Below are 23,083 nucleotides of genomic sequence, written 5' to 3' on the forward strand. Positions count from 1 at the left end.
TATATGTCATTGGTTACTTTACAAGATACAAACAGCTAGTCGATTAGGAATTCAGAAATCATCATATTCAACCAATCTAGCCATCCTGTTTCCAACAGTGACTGGCACCATGTGCTTCAGAGAAACGTAGGAAAGCCCTGCAAAAGGTAGCTCTGAAATAACCTACCACTGGGAAAATTTCCTTCCTGACCCTCATCAGTAGAAGCTAGTTTATGCCCTTGAAGCCTCAAGGTTTATACCCATTTCCCAAACTCTCAGGAGCTACTTTTTTAAGTTTGTTTCTATTCTGGATGGGACGGGGCTGGGTTTTAATGCTTATTATTGTAGTTATCGATTCTGTTTAAAATGCTCACAAATTGGATGTGAAACACTTGCTATTTCCAAACATTTCTGGGAAATGACACACACCAATGCACACAAACACATGCACTTGTGCCCCCAGACTTGCCTTCCCCAGCTTTCCAGAAGCCAGTTTTGTCTTGTCATGCCACTTCTGCAACGTGTTGTCCCGATACGTTCGGAAGTCAGCAAATCGCTTGGCCATGAATTCTGGATAGTCTTCCATCTCCAGCTTTCGCTTGGGTGGGCCTCGCCTCCTCTTTCGATCCTCACCTCCCATCTCTTCGTCACTGCCACTGGGGATTTCATCATCACTAAAAACAAAAAGCAAAGCTCTACAAGCTGGCAAGCAGGAAACAACAGCAGTTCCAGAGCTAGTCACCTTTCTTTACAGATCAGGAATGAATGATGGGTAGTTAACAAATTTAGGATTCCCTCCCCTGCCAAAAAGTTACAAAACACATTTTCTGTGAAAATGAGGGGTCTACTAGTTGTCTGGGTGCAGTGGTTGTTACTCAACTGCAACAAGAAATGAGAGAGAACAGATAAGATGGGAAGGTTTAGAAAGTCTGCATTTTGTTCTTCTTTAAAAAATTAGCTACTAGGTAGCCTACTGCAAGGCCCAGTCTTGTTCTCTATTCACCTCTCCACGTCTGAGCGCTTTCCATCTACCAGATGCCTTGTGCCAGGATACTGATAAAACAGCTCATCCTGTAGGTCCACCAGTGTTCTCATCAACGCCTTCAGGGCTTTGTAACCTGCAGAGCAAGAGATGTCAGTGGCAGATCCCCACTTCCAGTGGAAAAAAATTTACTTTGCAAGTCTCCAAGGAACAGGGAAGGGGGGGAGGGACATAAAGAAAGGAAACTGAATTCTTGCAAAACTACAACTAGTTGCTGTTTTCTGTGCTTCTGTGCTCACCAAACAGGCAGTGCTAGAAATTAAAACGTAGCTAAAATTAAGTGCAGCAAGAGCTGATCTATAGGGAAAACTCCAACAACAACCTGGCAGATTTAGTGAAAGGATTCTGATCAGTCAAAACAGCACTGCAGGCTGAGTAGAGCAGTTTCCAGGACTGCCCAACAGGCCCCTTTCACAAATTCTAAGTTGTCTTTACAACAGAAGCAAAATTAAACAAGAAGAGGATCAATGCAAAATCCAAGGTTTGTTTTCAGGCAGCTCAGCACCTATTTACCACGCCACCTCACAGCCCCAAGTACTGTAGGTGGCCCACCTATTAACAGCCAGCCAGACCTTCATAGTTGCCAACTTCTTTGTCCAGCTGCGCAACACAAAATGGCCAGTCCCTTGGCCTAAGAATCCAGTCTCCAGATTGGAGATTGTGTATCAAACACAAATCCCAAGGGAAGGAGGGAGAGGGACTTCTCTCAGAGGTGCAGTCTCTCTCCTCAAAACAGTGCTTTGCATAGTAAATGGAGGAGCCTCCCAGAAAAACTCTTACCTATCCATCTTTCATTCCTAATCCAGACCCCAGCCTTTCCTAACCCCTCTAGCCCAGCCTCAGAGACTTCCTGTACCTGAAGAAGGGTGACTGCACCCAAAAGCTTGCTAAGAACATTTTTCCAACTACTGAGTTAGTTTAAAAACAGATATCACATCTACTCAAAAAACCTTCCCTGCCCATTTATTTGGGAAGATGCAGAAGGCAAATGCTACGAGCACTAGTGCAAAGTTCTTGATGCTCTTGCTAGGCCACGACTTGCCAGCTCTACTGTACAGTTGTGCTGCTTTCACTTGTTTCTGGACTGAACACCTTCAACATGAAGAGAACAAAAAAGCAGACCACTAGATCCCAATGGAGAATGGCTAAAATACCATCCGCCTGAGATTTCTGGCACTTGCCAATACAACCAAGCAAAATCCTGTTGTCCCAAGAGCTGCTCAAGCCTGTGACACCTTTCCACAGAGTCAGCACTCAGCACTTCAGCAAGCTCTGCTCCCTCCTGCCACAGCCAAGCTGTTTCTGGTACCCAAGGAAGCCCATTTAAAACTAGCTTGGATCTTTTTACTTAACACTCCAGTTTGCCATTCAAATGTACCCTAAGAAACAGAGCTGAGAAATAATCCAAGTATCCCCGTTATCAATCCCATGCCTGCATCTCAAGGCCATTCCTCCTCTCTTGACAGCCACAAAACAGACAAGTCACTGGAACTACCCCACTTTATACCAGCTGAGGATGCCTCAACCTGCCCATCTGCAACCGGGGACACACCAGAAGGTGGTGGGGAGGTCAGAAGGATGCATTTGACTTTTTATTCTAATGGAGGACACACAACCCATGGAGAGAGTGAGCAGCAAACCTTCATCAGCCACCTGAAAGCAAGGCAAGCGCAAACCAGCCCAGACGGACAGGGGTCTCAATCTCTTGCATGTTCCCACTGCCGATATTGCTTGGTTGTCACAGCGCTCAGATAAATTACAGCCCGACCTCAGTCACAGTAATGTCAAGGAGAAGACACTACTAAGATTTTTGTTGCAGATCAGCAGTTACACTCATCCTCCTCCCATACACGGCTCATTATAGATACATTTTGACAGCTGTTCTATATAAACCTATTAACGGATTAGGTTGCTATACTTGTAAAACAGTCGTGTGCGAGCATCAAAACAATTCTGAGAGACAAATAGACAAAAGCCCTTAAAAATGCGTCTGTGGTATGTGTTTGAAGCTAGGGCATAATTTGCAAGAGGCAAGTGCCCCCACCCTGAGTGCACAGCTTAAAGCAGCAAAATCTTTTCCACTGCCTGCAACACAGCTAAATGTCCCCAGAGCTTCTGAACCTGTTTATTTTCTACCCGCTGCCTCCCCTCCAGCAGCAATGCTAATGCACCCCAGGCGGCTTTGATCCCGTCAATTATAGCTGGAGTAGCACTCCAACTCTTGTGGGGTGTATCAGGGCCATTGCAAACGGGCAAGGAATAAAGACAGGCTCGTGCTCCCTCAGGATAGGAGACCTGGACCCCAACAGAAGTGGGGGTGGGAAGCAATTTCGTTTGGAGCGAAGGGGTGGGGAGGGCACAGCAGACAATGACCATGTGTCTATCCAGGTGGGAGGGCTAATTATTCCAGGCACTGGCTTGATCATGAGCCTCTTACAGCTGGATAATTTCCATGCTTTCGATCCTTGTGTATTTAATGGTATTACTGGATAGGGCTCTTGGTGTTACTAGCGGGTGCTTAAGTGTGCTATAAACTCAGCTTTGCACGCTGGTATCATCGCTCTTGATCCTGCCCTGTCTTTTCCACCTCGACATTTAACTCAGAGATGAGCTAAACAGCTCTGCAAGATTTTTTTCCCCCCAGCTCCTTGCCTTACTTTTGTCCTGCTTCTTTTCAGGAAAGGACCATTCGGTCTTAGGAATAAAGAACGGGCATAAACTGAATAGGTTTGCTAACTGGGCCATTTTAAAAGGAAGCAAATCCTTTTGGTGCACTGTTTCTAACAGATTGCTTGGGACTTATTTTGTAAAGGCTGCTCCTGGCCTGGAATGGACAACTGATGTGGAGAGGAACGGCAAGCAGACTCCTCTTAAGCACTGAGTGCAGTGGGGCTGGACCCAATGATCTGTACGGTCCCTTCCAGCCCCTACAAACTATAAAAACGCCAGCACGGTAAAGCAATCCCCTGCCTTCACACAGGTTCAAACCTCCCTGAAAACTCTCATTTCCTGCTTCATAGGAAATAAAGGAAAGCATCCAAAAATGCACTAGTGAGCGTGGAAAGCGCCTCATGACTGGTCCTCCCAGAATGTGAGCAATAGGAGTGCAGACCTGACCATTATGAGTGGGTCCCCCCCACTTTGACATGGAAGAAGGCAGACAACAGGAAGTCTTGGCTCCTTTTAATGCCCAGAGTTTTTTGAGCCAAAATACCCATAACACAGTCTTCGTAAGTGAAAGAACATAGGCAAGACACACTGCACTGTGCACAAAGAAGTTTTTGTGGCCTAAGTAATGGTCCTGAATCCCTAATGTCATCAGGGAGCTACTGCACTTGTTCTCTGACAGCATCAGGGCCTGTGTGCACTGTGTTTGGATGAATAACATGGGTGAATACACCTTTTTCTTCCTGCTACCACCCCTCTGCTCCAGTACCATCCCCACTTACACCCAATGGTCAGCAATTCTGCCATAGATAGAGCAGTGAGAGAACAGCCTGACGTTTCCTCACGTGAAACCTTTTTTGGAGGCACATTACATTTTCCAGAAAAAGCAGCCTCATCCAGTAAGTCTTAGCTAAATCCTGCATCTTTTAATTAATTCACATAATCTCACCAAGACAAGCACTATGCCCTGTTGAATGTCATGCATCTCCATGAGGGCTGTATAAACTACTCCCATGCCCATGCTGGAGCACAAGCCATTCATGACAAGTCTTCAAATGACCATGCTGGTTTGCAGAAGTGATTTCTTGGTGTCCTACATAAAGAGGCTGAATCCAGAAGGCCCTTTACAGAGCTCTGATACAAGCACAGAAAGTAACAAGCTCCTTTTGAAAATTTAGGATCCGTAGCATAGGGTCCGTGCAAAACAGTACACCAAGCAAGACAGGGCTGCTGGGATAGAAAAGCACTCAACCATCTCTCCCACTGCCACTTGCTCAATCTAAAACTGCCACTTGCTCAATCTAAAACTGCCATAAGATGCTAAGTGGGATGCGGGGCCAGAGGAAACATTTACATCTGCCACGTGAACAAGTGAAACATATTCCGAACACAACATCCAGATTAAATGGGAATCCTAAGAACATCTAGAGTGAGAGGCCAACTAATAAGAGTCCCTTTTAAGGGTCTGTGTAAGCCCCTTTATTTTGTGCATGGGAGTGAAAAAGTTGTTCCAGATCCAGAAGACAGCATATCAATCCACCAAGAAAGCTGGGAGCCAATATCAGTAAATCAAAGTGTGCCTTTCTGTTAATACTCTCTCATATGTTCTCATTTTATACATCCCTTCACCCAGTCAGAAGGTAGCCCTGGAGTATTTAAGCTCCATTCAGGAATAGCACTGCCATGTATCAAAGTGTCAAGAGACCCACCAGAGATGAAATCTGTCCTGCTGCTCTCACACCACAAGAATCAATTTTGTCAATGCCAGTGGTTACAGGCAAGCTGGCTGTGTTGCTGGGTGCTGCCCACATTGTGGCACTTGTTCCTGAATGAAGGATAACCGATGCCAGCCAGACGTGCTTTTGCCAGCCGACTTGAAAGTCAGCATGCAGACAGCATTTCCACTGTAGTGGAGACCAGAGGTACAGTTAAATTTGAGCCAGATGCAGGACAATGGCTTCTTTGCTCTTGTGTCACTACAAATAGGTACCGACAGAAAGCTCCCTACAGAGAAAAATATCTATTCTCTTCTCTCTTGGCCCACTACAGACGAGACCTTGATTCATCCCCTTGCCATTACAAAGAGCGGAGACAGCTACGAATGGCGGGCTTTTCAACACCACTGAGACAGGGGCTAAAAGTATAAGCAAAGACCAGGGGTATAGGTTACAGCCATGTTGGTCTAAGGACATAGGCAGGCAAGGTTCTTTGGGTAAATCCAGTATCTTTTATTAGACCAACTCAAAAAAGTTGAAGCAAAGGGCAGATTCTCACAGGTATTTCAGTGCCTAAAAATGCAGGCAGCTGCACTAGGAGATGTCCAAAACAGGCCCAAGACCCCATCGCTTCTCATCCCTATTTTGATGCATCTTATGGGGCGACATCAGCATATTCCTGACAAGTTCTTCTGATTTCGGATATGAAGTTCCCAGAGTAAGATCCAGAAAGCCGGTGGCAAAATTCCCAGGCCTTCACTCCCCAGAGAGTACGCGGACTATGAAAGTGTTCCAGACATGCTGCTGGAAACAGCCTGGAGCCTCCAGGGTAAAGGCAAACTCAGTCTCAAGCACAAGATGCTGGTTAAATTGCACTGACAGCATTCTCTGCCTAAATAAGCTGAGAAGTGGGACTAGCTCCAGAAGGGAAGGGAGGGGTGTAGAGGAGCTGCCTTTTATCAAGGTAGTGCGAATAAGGCAAGGAGCCAAGAGTTTGGAGATGTGAATTCTGTTCTCTGCTAGGGTACAGCCTTCCTGTATGACAGCTTTGTGCCTCAGCTACCCTCTCTGTAAAATGGAGATAGTGATACTTCCCAAGATAAGTCCATTAGTGCTGATGAGCACTCGGGTACTACAGTCAGATAAATCCTATGGAAACAATGAATAAATGAATCTCCATTCTATGAAGATGGGGATAGGGAGAGCCATTTCTTGGAGAGCAAGTTCACAACAGAGGATTATTTTCTACATCAATGGCTATGTAGGCCATTACTATACTGAAATAAGCATGAGACATAATACAGTGAGAACACTAGCAATTTCTCTAGTTTAAATTTAACACAGAAACACACATACACAGAGAGTGACTCAGGTTTTCAATTTTACATATGACTTTGCAGAGACCTAATGTGTTTAGAGAGTAAGCCACGGTCAGTCTCGAGCCTGATTCTGCCTGCATGCAGGACCCTGATGAAGCTCAAAGGTCTGCACATGAAGTTTCCTGCAGGACTGGTTGGGATCATATACTACACATGATGCAGTGAGCAAGGGCAAAGCAGTAGGCAGCCAGTGGGGTGAGGAAGGGTGAAAGTTGCTGTGATAAGATCGTGCAAATTGTATCTGGTAGTTCATCCACTTCATATCTACACACACAAACACAACACAATGTGGTAGGGTAAAACCAGAGTGGTTTAATGTCCAAAACACTAGACTGGGGATCAGGGCTCCCTGCTAACCTGCTAGCAAGCTGTGTGACCAGAAGCACATCACTTCACCTCCACGTCAGCTTCCCTTCTTGGCCTTATTTTGTCTTGACTATTGCAACTATAAGTTGTAGGGACAACCCCTCTCGCTCTGTGCCTATCCCAAAACTGAAGGGTTTCGCAGCACTGACAAAGCACAAATAACGTACGTGCACACTGCAATCGCGTCTTGCATCCATACAAATGAATGCTAACATACACCTAGAAATTATCACAATAAACAAACTCCTATGCACATGCATGCTGTACCAAATGTAAAGCCTCTAGATTAAAATTTACTATCAGTAAACAGAGATTATCCATTTATCTGCACTCAGTCACATCTGGGTATTCAGCATTGTAAAAAATATTATAGGCACAAGCAGTTTTAATTTTCCATGTACCCAAAGAGAGCACAGCAAGCACACACAATGTTAGTCAACACACATTTTTAAACTTTGATTCTTTTACCAGAAGCTAATAAAGGAGGAAAAAAAATTGGAAACATGCTATGTTCCCATTCCACAGAAGATGAAAAGCAGCTCACATGTTGTCTGCATTATATTTATTAACATTTAAAATTTAAAATAAAAAAAAGTAGCTGATTTTTTTAACTAATTTGTTATTGAAACAAAGTATCTTATCAGGTGTTTATCTGAACCTTTGGATTAAGAGAATATTTTCACTCCTTTCAAATGACTCTGGGACTGGAGTTAAACTATAGGTCAAAATGACACTCAATACATTGGCCCGAGAACAATACTTCTCATTCAAATCCACAAGCCAGCCACTTGCACTAGTCATCCCCAGCAATTAATCCCCCAAGAAACACGTTTGATTAAATCTTTTCAAGCAAATCCTTTGCTTTGCTTTTGTTAGTTCACTTCTTGTCAACATCTATTAAAATATGCCTTTAATTCTCCCACAATCTTAAAAAACACCGATTCCACTGTCTTCAACTTTAATCAACTGTATGGCCGGCATTTTTCATTTCATAATAATGTGCTGTTTGGAATTCAAGAGGCAGGCTCAACATCAATCATTCGGCAAGAATTTTTCCACTGCAATAAATATGCAAATGAGGAAAGCCAGTCAGTCGTATTTCAGGCCCGACTTGCTAGTGTTTTAAAAAAGACACAAATTTATTAATTGCCGTTGGCCAGCGGAATCCTATTACTTTGGGCATTGATTACAAAGCTGTGTGAGTGATTATTGTGCAACTCGCGGGCTATCCAGGCATGAGGAAAAATTATTAAAGCAAGGCAGAGATTATCAACTCAGAATAACAATAAGCCTTAACATTTTAGGCCTCTAACTTCTTCAACAAAGAATTACGCCAAAGCTCCACTGTATCATAATTCCGAAGTCTGTCAGTATTACTGTTGGAGCTTGTTCTGTATTCCCCACAGCAGAACAATGTTAGCAGCCAGGGGAAGGACAAACACCCTACAGGTTACACGTGCCTTAACATGGAGCCTTTGGACAATCATTTTTGCATTTTTCCCAACAATGTGGCCAAGTCTAAATAAAGCAAGGACACTATGACATACCTGAGACTCCCCATCTTGAGCATATCTTGGTAGCAGCTTCAGTGCATACTGGGTTAACCTGTACTACCCCCTCACCCCACAAAAAAACCAACAAACAAAGGGGTAAATGCAAAAAGCAAAGGGGTAAATGCAAAAAGCAGCACCTAGCACAGCCAGCTATAGTTGACTTAAGAGTCTTGACACAGTCCTTGATGTCTGATGTTTCAAAGGTGCTGAGTAGATGTGCACCTATCTCCCGTGGGCTTTACTGAAACTATCAGCCCTTGGGACAACCTCCATCCCTGTGTTTGTGAATCAGGCCCAAGGTGCTTTGAAATATAACAGAAGTTATCTAGCACAAGTGTTTGGTTTCTGAAATAAAGAGCAACACCAAATGACAGGCCATACAAAGAGAGGCTGAAAAACATGGAGAGAAGAGAAGACTTAGAGGGGACTTGGTGGCAGCCTATTAAGTATATAAAGGGTGCAATATCCAGGCCTGGGGAAGCATCTGTTCACCAAGGCACCCCAGGGGACGACAAGGAACAATGGACACAAACTGCTAAAAGATACCTTCAGACCAGACATAAGGAAAATTTGCTTTATGGTTTGTGTCCAGGGTCTAGAACAGACTCCCCCCAGAGGTGGTACAATAACTTACCCTGGAGATCTTCAAAAATATCTAGATGCACTGCTCACCTTGTTGGGGTCATCTGACCCCAACAGTCTTTCCTGCCCAAGTGCAGGGGGACTGGACCTGATGATCTTGTGAGGTCCCTTCCAGTCCCTAACATCTATGAATCTATGACAGTGGGAGAAATTCAGTCCTCTCCAAAGGCCCAGCTGAAGGTCTGCTCACATTTAAGCTCAATGGCTGACTTCAATGAGATTCAAGCAATGTACACCCCTCATGTGGGACCTCTGCAGAGGGGAATTTCACTCACTGGGCACAAAGGATCCAGTGCTGCAGTGTCCCATTCACATAAGGAGTCCTACTGATCTCCATGGAGTTACACCAATGAATAATTTAGCCCCTTGATTCCCAGGTTACTCATAGGACTGAGGAGAGCATAACCACACAAGGGAGCAGCTCAGGAAAAAAAATCATTTAAAACATTCAAGTGAAAAAGAACTTCATTGTTAGGGAAGGAAGAAAGTAACAGAAACACTTAAAAATGAAGTTCATGCTCCATTGCCTCAATCCTGCCACCACTGTTTGAAATCACCCTGGACAGGGTGCAGACAGGTCTCGTAAGAAATTCAATGTTAAAAAAAGTGGGTGTTTTGCATGACCGCAAACCTAAAGGAGGCAATGCTACACGGAGGCCCACTTGGCCAGGAAACCCTACACCCGTGAGCACGTACGAGGAGGGAACAGGAAATGTGGAACTCCACAGATATGTAGACTGTAAGGTCAAAAGACACTGCTAGATCACCCATACCACCCTCCTGTGTAAGACTGAAAAATTAAACCACGTTTATCAAGGCAAGCAACAAGTTGGCTGCCTCTGAGCTTTTCTCTCAATAGAATCGATCGCCAATTGATCTGAGTTAGTGACAATATCTGCACATGCTGGCTTAGATGCTTCACAAGCCTGTGCCCTGGAACAAAGGTCCACGAAGCATCCAGGGAGGCATATACAAGTGTGTGTGTCAACTCCAATTAAATGGCCTCTCAGGTACCTTGCGAGAAGCTTGAATGTAGACGCATCCTTCATGTGTGCAGAACAAGAATGTACGATGCAAATGCTGTCAGGGTTCAAATGCAGCAGGTTAGCAACTAGCGTTCCTCCTGGTATCCTCTATCTCCTGATCTAGAACTTACTTAAAACACCAATCGAGAACACCAATGCTACCCACCAGATGTGATCAGGAAGGTAAATAATCCCCTCATTTTTTGTCACTTCACAGCAGCAAAAATCTGCCATTGCTTTCTATGCATCACTGATTGTTTTTCAATAGCCCCCAGCATTGTACCAACTACTCCATAGCTTCAGCACCTTCTAGCAGAGAATCACCAGCCCCTTTATCAACAGTAATGGATCACGCCAGGATGGCCGACCTGTAAGACATGCTGCAAGAGGCATGGACAGCCTCTGTATGTGGCACAAGGTAGATCGGGGAGGGAGGGGACAGGTAGCACAGCAGCAGAAAGGACAGGAAACTGAAGGCAGAGCAGTACATCAGGCAGGGAACAGAGCAGCAGATTGGGCAGGGAAAGGGGATCAAAACAGCACCTGCGGAGGGTGCCAGCTAATTTGCAGCACCCCTGCCAAAAAGGTTAGCACCCACTGGATTATGCTGCAAGACACCTAGCCTAGGTCCCCTCTCCTGCCATATGCAAGCAAAACCCTGCACCTCCCATGAACTCACCACAGGGTCATAGCCTATGTTTCCATTCCCGGTGGAAGCATTCATTTGCTCCAATATATCTTAGATATTTAAGGTTTTCCCAGTGCAATCCCACAAAGAAAAAAGAAACAAGTAGTCTGAAACTGCAATCTGTTATCTTTACTCAAAGTTTCCAACTCGGCACTTCCATTTTGCACGTGTGCTTCTGTGCCGGATGGCTGCCTCGTGGTATGTGACAACTGTCACTCTTAGTGATTCTAATTCTCAACATCACCACCCCAACAACACATTGGTTGGAAAAATAATGCATAATAAATTAACTGATTTAGCACCCACCGAAGTCAAAGACTTTCACTGTCTGCAAAAGAGTCATGTCCACAAAAAGAGCTATAGGAGACATACAATCAAATAAAGGGAGGGGGGGAAATGGAAGTTTGGGGCTTATTGACCTTATGTGCATCGTTTTAAATCAAATTCAATGTTACACGATTCGGTGAGCACAAAGTTTGTTATTCACAGGATTTCTGGAAAAACATGTCAGCTGAGCTATGTGTTTTAAGTGGCTCAGTTCAGACTACAATAATTGCTTATACCCAAACCTGGAAACAAGTTCATCCCTTGTATGCATGTTCATGACTCTCCTTAACATATTCAAGGCAAGAATGTCTCCAAATCCATGATCCCACTTCCCACTGACATCTTGTAACCGGAGGCAAATCACCTAACCTCCTTGCCTCAGTTTCCCTAGCCCTATAATTTGATATGTGCCCATGATTCCATCAAGAGCTAAGATCACAAGAAGTCAGTCATTTCCTATTTCACTTTTAATGCATTTAGCTGTAAGTAAACATTATTAAAAAAGGAAAGCTGGGTCTCTAACTCCCCCAAGCTCCTCTGAAAAATCCTAGTCCATGTGAATATGGGCAAACAAGGTTCTTCGTGTCTGCCTATGCCCTTAGACCAACACGGCTATAACCAACACCCTGCATCCATTTGAATATACTATGAACACATATTTACTATCAGTCCTGTACTGGTTGTAAATATATATTCAATGCCATCAAAAAGCAGGGAGGTCTGAGTTGAGGGCACAAAACAACAGGAGGGGAGGTAAGTATTTTGCCAGGGCATGCACATCAACTGTCTCCTACAGAAAGTGCAGCAAGATCTTTAATATCAAAATAGAGGAAATGGGACCTGCAGTATGACTCTTACTCCGTAACCTGCATGGTACTCAAGTTAGCTAGATACTCTGGGTTAGGGGGATGTGTGAGGTCAGCTCCTGAACCGTGTACATGCTAAGAAAGATGTTCTGTGCAGGGATAGGGAAGCTCATCTGCCCCAACAGGTCAGTAGCAGAAAATTCACTGGAAATTTAATACTAACTTCAATGGAGTGGGAATAAGAAAACCAGACAACACCCCCACTTCCCCAAGATGTCCAGTGAGAACAGACTGACCAGGCAACACACTGGACTATGAATGGTCTGGTATGCTGCAACACCGCTCATCTTCCATACCAAAGGCCTTATGCAGAAAGGTGCTGAACACTCTTCGGTCTCACTGAAAACAATCAAAGTGAAGAGGCTCTGTTCCTTGCACAGCTAGGCTTTGACATGGGAACACAAGACCCTCCGCACACTTCCCGACAGCCCGCACCCTGCTTGGAGCAGGGACCGCCAGCGCCCTGGCCTCGAGAAGTGAAGCATCAGAGTCATTTAAATGCAATCTGCCTGCATTGCTGGCTCATGGTGAATTAAAAATACCTTCCCTTTTTTTTTTAAATTTGCTTCTGGACTTTCTGTCTTCTACATGACAGCACTAAAGAAACTGGGGAGGGAAAGGGGGGCAGAACCTAGGTCCTGCTTGCCTCAGAGTGCACAAGGGGTTATAAAAGACCCACCTGCACCTCCACCCACATAGTGATTTAACAGAACAGCCTTCCTTTGAGTTTAGGTGCTCAACCCAAGCAAGGCTGACTGCAATGAGGAAAGGTTAATTGAAGATGAATTAAACCAGTTCAGCATGCTGGAGATTGCTGCTTTGTTGCAATTGGGATGACTCCCCTCCCACCTGAGTGCTGCACAATCTAATATAAAAGAACAGTTAAGAGGTGAGAGAGGCCTTCGCTAACAAAATAGACCTCCGCTGGTCAAGACAATCCATTCAGATGTTCACTCAGGAAAGCAAGGAGAAACCCTCAGTGCAGGAGCCACCTTAGGCTGTATCTTTGGCAGGTACCAAGACTGGGAATAAAGTCAGCTCCCAAACAGGGAAGCTTGGAAGAAAACCCAGTGTAGACGTAGTGTTGCATCATGCCCTGAAAAGTGACAGCAGGGCACGCTAGATATGCTTGTCTTTTGAAAGAGATGAAATTCCCACTGTCACCTGTCATGTAACTGGTTAACCCCCAAAGAAGGGCCAGATCCCAACTCGGGCAACAAACCTAAATACCACTGCAGTTTCAAGCAGAGTTATCCTTCATTTCCCAACCCCGTCATTGATCTGCTGCTCAGGTCAGTACCACTTCTCAACCCCAGACACAGCTACATTTCCATGACGCAAAAGCAATCAGACTGCAAAACACTTCCTTCAGGGAGGCCAGAAATTGCCACCTTACATGGCACAGGCACAGGCACAGACCCAGCCACCAGCATGTTCAGCCAAGTCCCAAGAAGGTTTATAATGTACTTTTCCAAGTCCGCTTTTCAACACATGGTAAATAGCAAAATGAGGGAATGAACTCTTCAATGTGTGATATAGGTTACTCTGCAACACTGGCTTGGTATTTAAGAAAGCAGCTACAGTAAGATGGTTAGGAACAGATGCTCCGGTCACACACACTTTGTCAGTGGATCATGCTGTCTCTCCACTTCATTCGGCTTTGACAACTCAGGTGGTGCACGTGCAGTGGCTCTCTGCTCTCAGGACTGCTAGGAAGCCCAGCAAAGCCTTGTGATATCAAATAGGCTTCACATTTGCCCCACAGCTCACTGGCCAAACCTGGAGAACACTAAGCACTGATCAACTCCAAAGTGACTTCTTGGAGCGCAGCTCCTCGCATGAAAGGCCTCGTATGAATCACCAAGAGAGGATTTTGAGACAGAGCATTATAAAATTAGAGAAATTATAGAAATGCTGCAAAACCTAACTTCTGTGACCCTGCCCAATTCCTACGCACAAGTAGCAAAAATATTTTCAAAATATACCAGTATGTAACAGGCTTAAGTGGAAAAAATAAGATTGCATCTCTCAATGAACTGACAGATGGAACCAGAGCACAGAAGCAAAAACTGTTACGTTTAGGGACTGCTGAGAAATTAAAAATGAAAACATAAATGGACATCTACTTTCTTCAATTTCTATTAGCGCCTTGCTTTTTGCAAAAGCCCCACCTCAATTCTGCCATGCTTTCAGCTCCACATCTACTAGTTATGAGATTAATGCTTTATACTGCTTAAAAGCTGGAATTCCCAGCTGTTTCCCGACAACATGAAGTATTGGTTTCTAGCTCTACTAGCTATTGAAATATCATCTACTGAAAATTAAAAAAGGGGAAAAAAATCAGGTTTTAACTGAAGTCAGAAGGGGTAAGGGGAAAGCAGGACTGTAATTGGAACAGAAAAACAAGAGCTATAAAACAATGCTGAGTCTCAGCTATCAAGGACACATCCAGCATGAGCTCCCAGCCCTTGTGGACTGAGAGATCATGCCTTAAAGCTCTCCAACTAGCTGTGGTTTTCTGGCACTGAATCAAGATTTGGCAGAACAAGACCTAGACCCTGGAAGTGTTTAATTTCTGACCCCTGCACACGGCCCTCACTAATACTACCTACCCCCCTTTCTTGCCATTTGAGGGAATTGTGCCTCCTCTTGGAAGTTCAATGAGAAAGAGCTTTACTCCTGCCCTCCCCTGCCCAAAAAGCCCAGATCCAACACACAGGAACATTAGCTGCAAGCGTGCAATCTATGTGGAGACAGAGAATAGAAACTTGCACCCTACACTCCTTTTCTATATAAATAATGCAGGGATCCTGCGGGAACATGCCAGGGATTGGAATTTTTAATTAATGGGTCTCTTTAATGTGCAAATCAGGAGCAGATTGCAAATTCTGGCTTGCATTGATTATGAAAAACATTAATTGAACGTGCAAGACCCCAAATGCAGGCAACACCTCATGCCCTGGACTAGGCTGGAAGATAGGGTACAAGAGAATACAAATCTATCTTGAAGGAACAGACCGCTCCAGGCAACAGCACCTTAGAAATTTAAACTGTGAGAGTTTATAGGTAGAGTGCATTAAACATTAAAACATTTGCACTGCATTCACAGAGCAACCACTGCAACAGTGCAGTATTAAAAGACCATTCAGACTTTCTCCATGGATGCAAAACAGGAATAAACATGAGCTCTATGACCATGATCTGATGCCCAATTTGTATGTAAAAAAGGAAAGGGGGGGAGGGGGGGAAATGGGACGGACCTGGAGCATAATTAAGGATTTAAAAAAAAAAGAAAGAAATAAAAATAAAAAGTAAGACAGCGCAAACAAAGCAATGCTGTCTCTTTAAACAGAAATTCATCCTATATAAATTATGGCCATAAACTTTTCCTGCAGTGCAGCCTAATTAATTCTTGTTCTATACACAAAGGGAAATGCTGGGTGACAAATGGGTGTGAAGCCTGAAAGCTGCCAGGTCTGCAAAACATTTTCTACTTCAATTTATAAGCAATTTTGCAGTAAATCATCCACCAGAACCTGAGATCTCAGGAATCTGTGAATATCCAAGGCATGTTAGATCGCTTACCAAAGAGCATAAAAATCTCTCCTCTTTCAAGTCTCAATACCAAAATGCAGAAGCTGCGTAAGACCTTGTTATTCTCTGCTTAAATCTGGCTTTAAAACTGCAAGCAAAACTTAGGATAACTTCACTACTGGCTTTTTAATACCCCAGATCCCTCACCGAATCTCACTATTGCAGTTCCCCACAATGGCCGAGGATGCACTGTAGTAACAAATGTGAAAAGAGCCATTAGTGTGTTCAAAACATTCATCCTTCCTCTGGACACTTAGGAGCGTGGAATTCAAGCAATAGTCACATACAGGGAAAACTCAGATAAAGGGTGAATTAGAAAATGAAGGTTTGATTTTTGAAAAGGCCCAAACGGGGGTTGTGCGCTCAGCTCCCACTGACTCTCAAAGGAAACTGAGCTCCCTTGCTGCGCTTTGTGCCTTTGGAGGGGAAGGGGAAAAAAACACTTCTGCACACATCCAAGTGGGCAAGGTTTTTAATTAAGTTTTTACATTGTTGAAATCAATGGGCTCATGCTCCTCTAAGCACCAAACCATTTCCCCTTGTTATAAAAAAGACCAAGTGCACATGACTTAAATATTGCTCCAAGGAATTTCTTCGCTTAATTTGGAGACAAGCATTTGTCCTACACACGCTTCCCTAAATACAATAATCCAACGCAAAGTAGTGTTGTATCTCATTCAGTTACCATTTTTCTGTACCCAAAATCTTGCCTGGTGAAACTGAAGTGCGTCCGAGGACAAGAGTATTTACAAAGCTCTTTTTAATTTTAATCACTGTTAATTCATTAATATTCAATACACCCTTGTGTAAAATCCTTCCCAGTGAGAGGCCAACAAAGTGTAAGCATATGCCATGAGCTAGTGACAGAGTTAGGATGAGAACTCAGAAGTCCAGAGGCTTATACTGGACAACAGCTTGTAGAAGAATAAAACACTTATTCACGCAGAAGCCGCCGTTTCTTCTACTCCAATGTTAGATCTCTTGATCAGTGTGCATCTAGGACTGCTACTGGATCCTGATATATGGTAAGTGAAGTGACCTTCACAAAAGGATTTAGTAACTCAACTCAAGTGAGAGAGATTTTTTTAAGCACACAATTATAGTGGGTACTGTCCTTTGAGTTTTACCAGGTGGTGATTACCGGCTTGTCACAATAATGAGCCAGAAGCTCCATCAGCAAGCTTATGGATTCATGCTTACAATACCAGGTACAGCAGAGTGACAGGAAGATGACTCTCTAATACTTAATACTAGGGGTGCATCGATAAAGATTTTCTTAGCCGATACCGATGGCCAGTAATTAACCAGCCATATCTGCTGATACCGATCTGACAGCCGATTTACATGAACGCATCCTGGCAGCGTGGAGAACAGCATCCTACCGGTAAGTCTGCAGAGCAAAGGGGCATTGGGAAGGGAAAGGGGGGTGGGCAGATCAAGGCCCGCACAGTGAGAGAGAGAGCAGGGCAGAGGCTAGGGCAAGCATTTCCCAACCAGGGCAGTGAATGGGACCCTGGGGCTGGGAGCGAGACGGAGCCATAGGCAGCTTGTCCAGGGGGCGCGGGGGGTCGGGAGGGGGGGCAGCTCTGTGCCGCTGTGTGCATGTGCCCCCCCCCCACCCCTGAGCAGACTGCCTACCATCGGCTTGGGGCCAGGGGCCTCTTCCTGGCAGAGGAGTGGGCCGGGGCTGTGCATGGGGCAGGGAGTGGCAGTGCTGGGAAGGGTGGCTATAGCCCCCCAGACCCCCCCTCCCCCCAGCACTCCACCTGCTTGGGGCGCTCCGTCCACCACATGGCTCCCGAGGGAAAGACTGTGGAACAGAGTGCCCCAAGTAGGGGCGATTCTAGGGAAGTTTGAGGGGCTATAACCACCCAAAATTCACCGTATCCCCCCATAGCCATCCCCCTCCCAGCTCCACCACTGCCTACCCTGCACAGGTGAGCCTGCCCCCCCCGCCGCCTCCTACACCCTCTGGACAAGCCTGTCATGTGGGTGCCTCATGCCCTGGCCTGGGGTGCCATTCACTGTCCTGGCTGGACAGCGCCTGTCCCTGCCGCAGCTCGCTGTGGCGGCCTCAATTTGCATCCCCATGCCCCTTCCCCCCATAGACTTACCAACAGGACGCTGCTCTCCAAGCTTCCCAGCTGCATTCTTGGCCATGTGTATGCTGTGGCTGCATGCATGCATGGGGCATTTATTGGTGACATTATTGGCCAAAAAAAGCCAATTGCCAATAATGTTAATTTTCCTGTTATCAGAGTTGATCTGATATGCGACCAATATAACATACACCTCTACCTAACACACAAAGCTCTTTGTATCCTTTTGTGAAATCCTCCAGGATCAAAAAGCTCATCTGATCTAAACACCCCATGTTCTATACTTCTGATGCCATACATTTTGGCAGAAGCAGCTCTGCACAGCAATGAAAGACATTAGCAAGATTCATCAGCCACAATTGTGGCCCTCATTAAAAATGAATGTATTGTAAACTAGGCTGTAAGAATTGCAAATGACAACAAGAGAAAAGGAACTCTGTCCTTTCAAGGATATTAAAACACAATATACAAGAGGTTATATTTCATAAGAAAGTTCCTGACCTCATTTTTGTTAAAAATCATTTCTATGGCACCAGAAATACAGAGGATGCTTTACCAACATAGATCAAATTCCTGCCCTGAGAAAATTAGAAAGACAAACACGACAGAAATCTTGGCCATAGGCGCATCAACAAGCAACACAACACACCAGATCCATTGGTCATGCTCCAGGTTTTATCCATTGACAGAATTCCTTAGAAACTGAAACAATCAAGACATGTACCTGGCTGTTCCTCAGACATTTTCAGGCTACCTTTTAGGAACCCAAGTGATAAAGACTTCAGTTCTTCTGTTCAGAGATCATTCAACAACCGAATAAAGATAGGAACAAGGAGTCTGAACTCCATCTACGTCTCTAGCAGTATCATTCCAATAGTTACAGATCAGTTTAAGACCTTAGGCAGGAGGTTTTACAATGCTTTCAAAATCTGTTAACATTAAACCTTGTTAACCATATAAGAGCCTTGATCTCAGTGACATCCTTGCCAATAAGCTTTTATTGACATTCCACCTAAAAACTTTTCCTTGAACTGACTTCATCCTGTTAGTCCCAGCTATAGCCTATAGAACCTCCTTCCCTGTTTTCATACCTCAAACACAGAAAAAACTCAAACTAAGGACCACAGGCATGTTGGTTTATGGTACTGTGAGCCTTCCAGGCCAGATTATGAAAAAGCATGGGGAAGAAGTCATAGAACAAGTTACTAAGCAGTGGATTTTCCTTTAAACTTTCCAGGCAAAAAAAATAACCTCTTTGCTGTAACGTATACTATATTATACTCTGTGATCTTGGACGTATTTTGCTTATGGGAAATATCAAAATGTCAACCATTGTTTCTGTTAAAGGTCTTTAATGATATTGCATTTTAGACCCGTAATGAAACATGGTGCTTGCTGCAGTTTGTAATGCATCTCATTAAATACATTAATAACATGCATTTCACTAAAAGGTCAACTTAGTATTGTTGGAAGTTTGCCTTTTTTTTCCCTTTAATCACTTCATTTAAAGCAGCAGAGCTAACTTGGCAATATAAACTGCCTTACCTGCTATAACTAGAGATGGGGTGAGCAACTTAACATGCTGAGACCAGAACTAGATGTAAAATGACAGAGAGAGGCTGGCTCAGGGCAGGACTGCAGTTAAGATTTGACTGTGCTAAAAATTCATGAACCAAATCCATTAACTGATTCTGCCACCCTGAGCCAAAATCTCACGATATTCTGATATTATCACAACACACACAGACCTGTATAGCAGCAATTCACAACTAAGTGTCACGTCACCTTGGGGTGCTTTGAGATCCTTTCAAAGGTGCCACAAAGCACCATACAATGCTAGCGCTGTTAGATGTGCAAACCTGATTGACAAGATTAGCCCAGAGATTTCAAATAGAAGCCTTAGGGTTAAAACCATTCTGACCTGTTGTGATCTTTCTGGGTTCTTTGCAACAGAAGAATAGCTCTAGTATTTTCTTTGTAGTCAAAAAGCAAATTAAAACTAAGAGCTGGCATTTTCTGAGGGGGTCTTGAATCTAACAAGTAGGGGTATACTGATAGAGATTTTTTGGTTTGATACTGATGGTTGATTTTTAACCCATCACATTGGCTGATACTGATCCGATTCCAATATGCAGCCCGGCAGCATGGAGAGCAGCATCGGCTGGTAAGTCTGTTGTGGGGGAAGGAGTAAGGGGGGAAGTAAGGGGCATGGGAGTGGGGTGCAGATTGAGGCCCCCATGGTAAGGGAGGGAGTGGGGCTGGACCAGGCGCTGCACAGTCGGTGGGGGGCATGGGATGGAGCTGCGAGTGGCTTGTCCAGGGGGCACAGAACAGGGTGGCTCCCCCCACTGCTTACACTTCAGGAGGGGATTGGTGGGGGTGGGCGTGTGCCCCCAGATCTGCATGCAGGGCACGGCAGGCTGCCACTGTGGGCTGGGGCCGGCGCCACGATCTTCCTGGCTGAGACTGGGCCAGGCTGTGCTCGTGGCAGGTGGCGGTGGCACTGGGAAGGGGCTATGTGGGGGCTGCAGCCACCCCAAAATTCGCCACAGACCCTCCAAACCCTCCTCCCAGTGCTGCTGCTGCCTGCCCTGAGTACAGTCCGGCCCAGCACCCCCACCAGGAAGAGCCCAGCACTACCCCAGCGGCAGCAGCTCACCCCACACACAGATCTGGGGGCTTACGCTCCTCCCATGCCTTCTTGGGGTGTATGCAGCAGCAGGAGCCACCCCTCTGCCCCTCCCCCTGGACAAGCTGCTCGTGGCTCTGTTCCTTCTCCACCCTAGCTGTGCAGTGCCTGCCCCTGCCCCAGGCCAGCCCCATTCCTTCCCTCACTGCAGGGGCCTCCATCTGCCCCCCCACACCTCTTCCCTTCCACTGAGCCCCTTCCCTCATAACAGACTTACCAGCTGGACCTAGCTGCTCTCCATACTACTGGGCTGAGCTCCTGGTCACCTGCATGCTGCGCTGCAACTGTGCACATGCACAGGCATTTATCAGCCACATCAGCCAAAAAAGCTGATTTCCGATACTTTCAATTTTCCTTATACCAGTGCCAATCCGATATGGGACTGATGTATCGGTGCGCCTCTACTAACAAGGGATACCTTGAACGTACAAAGGTTGAGAACCACTGCCTTAGGGTACGGACTGGATGCAGAACCAAAGGAAATGGTTGGGATCTGCGGTTCCAGTTTTCAGTTCACAGCTCTAAGAAAGCCTGTTGACATCACTCCAGTATCGCCTGTAAACTAAAGATGTATTGGAGCTGCTCTATAGACTTCTCCAGAAGAATAAAAATGAGGCACAGGAAAAATCCAGAGCTAAGGCAGTTAGGAAGTAGAAAGAACTGCAAGTTAAAGAGTTAACCAGTCAGTGAGCTTTTGAATACTGTGATACACATCTTCATTGTTCAAAGTTCTGGAAGAATAGCCTATGTAGTTCATTATTTTAGCCAACGTTCTGGTCAATGGGACATAAAAAATATCTTGTAGAAAAACATTCTCTTATCTTCTGTAGAAGAGCTGCATAGATTTTAGGTATGATAGAAGCAATTAAGATGGAAAAGGGAAAAAAGTACACTTTCACATTCACTGCAGATGACATTAGATGTATACATTTCTGCACTTTAACTTGAATGCCATTATGAAGGATGTCTAACAAACAGTTAAACAGATCCATTTATCAGTGGATACTAAGGGCCTAAGCTAAAACACACTGAAGTCAATGGCAGTAAGCTCTGAATGTGCCATATATACTTACTGCATTTGGTTTCTCTAAGAGAAGCTTTACTGGATCAATATAATTATTAGCATTACTTAAAAGTAAATGAACGGGATCTTCGCTGTCTACATGGATAGCAGGCACCTGGCAACATAGGCTCATTTGCTCTCTTCCTCTCTCTTGGGGATCTTAACCCTAGTGTCATGCTGCACACAGGCCAAGGGGAATCTCCATATTTGGCGACCATCATGGAATTTTTGGCACATGCTTCCCTCTTGCAGACAAGACAGACAAAGACAAGCCAGCTTCTTTTCACAGGATATCCCACATGGCGGAAACATCACATAGGTCGCATCCAGATGAACGTGATTGCGCGGTATGTGGCGACACAGATGTCTGCGGTGCCACATCCTACACGTTTAGGTGTTTTCCACACTGCAAGGGAGCAGCACGGAGGTGGGGAGGGGGGCAGGATTTGAACCCTGGATATCTATGGGACCAAAAAAAAAAAAAAAAACCTCACAGAAAAAAAAAAAAGAAGCAGAGTAGCATATGCAGCGGCAGCATGCACTGCTCAAAACCAGAGCCTGGCCACCCGGAGCCACGCTTTGGTTCCTGGCCAGGCTCCACACAGCAGGATCGCTGCTGCTGCAGCTCCGGGAGGCCCCCAGGACTCCAGGTAAGGCTGCTGGGGCCAGCGTACTACTGGCCCCAGCCTCCCCTACCTCACCTGGGGTAACATGCCACATGCCCTCTCAGAGGGCGCACGGCACAGGTGTTCCCTGGGAACAACTAACGGCAGCACAAGGTATGCCACTGCTAGTTCTCCCTGGAGAACCCAACGTCCACACTCATGTGGACATGAGCTTACAGCATGCCCATCCCAGCACACTGGCAACGCCCTGAACTAATAACTAATCATTTGTAATGTTCAACAGGAAACAGAGCTACATTTAGCCTCAATCTAACATTTCCAGCCCTGTTGTAGTGTAACAGAAGTCTACATTGCCGTAACCTCAGCTGAGAGATAGTTTCATAGTTTCTAGGGTTCGAAGGGACCTGAGTAGATCATCTAGTCCGACCCCCTGCCATGGCAGAAAAGAGTACTGGGGTCAAACGACCCCAGCAAGGTGTTCATCTAACCTCCTCTTAAAAACCCCCAGGGTAGGAGCCTGCACCACTTCGCTTGGAAGTTGGTTCCAGACCCTAGCCGCCCTGACTGTGAAGTAGCGCCTCCTGATATCTAACCTAAACCCACCCTCTGCCAGCTTGTGACCGTTATTCCTGGTCACTCCTGGCGGTGCTTGGGGGAACAGTGACTCCCCCAATACCTGCTGATTCCCCCTGACTAGTTTATAACAGGCCACAAGATCCCCCCTCAGCCTTCTCTTTTGGAGGCTGAACAGGTTCAGGTCCCG

General features: G+C 45.3%; 1 protein-coding gene across 2 annotated transcripts in view; it reads right to left on the bottom strand.

Moving 5' to 3' along the window:
* AATF (apoptosis antagonizing transcription factor) overlaps nucleotides 1–23,083 on the bottom strand; it is an 80,922-nt gene that overhangs the window by 47,657 nt on the left and 10,182 nt on the right. For both annotated transcript variants that reach the window (XM_019511103.1, XM_019511102.1), the window contains exons 5-6: nucleotides 983–1,097; nucleotides 449–653 (exon numbers count right to left, since the gene is read on the bottom strand). In XM_019511103.1, coding sequence (XP_019366648.1) covers nucleotides 449–653; nucleotides 983–1,097 — 320 coding nt within the window. The remainder of the gene's footprint in view (nucleotides 1–448; nucleotides 654–982; nucleotides 1,098–23,083) is intronic.

This window comes from Gavialis gangeticus, unplaced genomic scaffold (assembly GCF_001723915.1).
Source record: "Gavialis gangeticus isolate Ggan-Ray unplaced genomic scaffold, GavGan_comp1, whole genome shotgun sequence".
Taxonomy (NCBI): domain Eukaryota; kingdom Metazoa; phylum Chordata; order Crocodylia; family Gavialidae; genus Gavialis; species Gavialis gangeticus.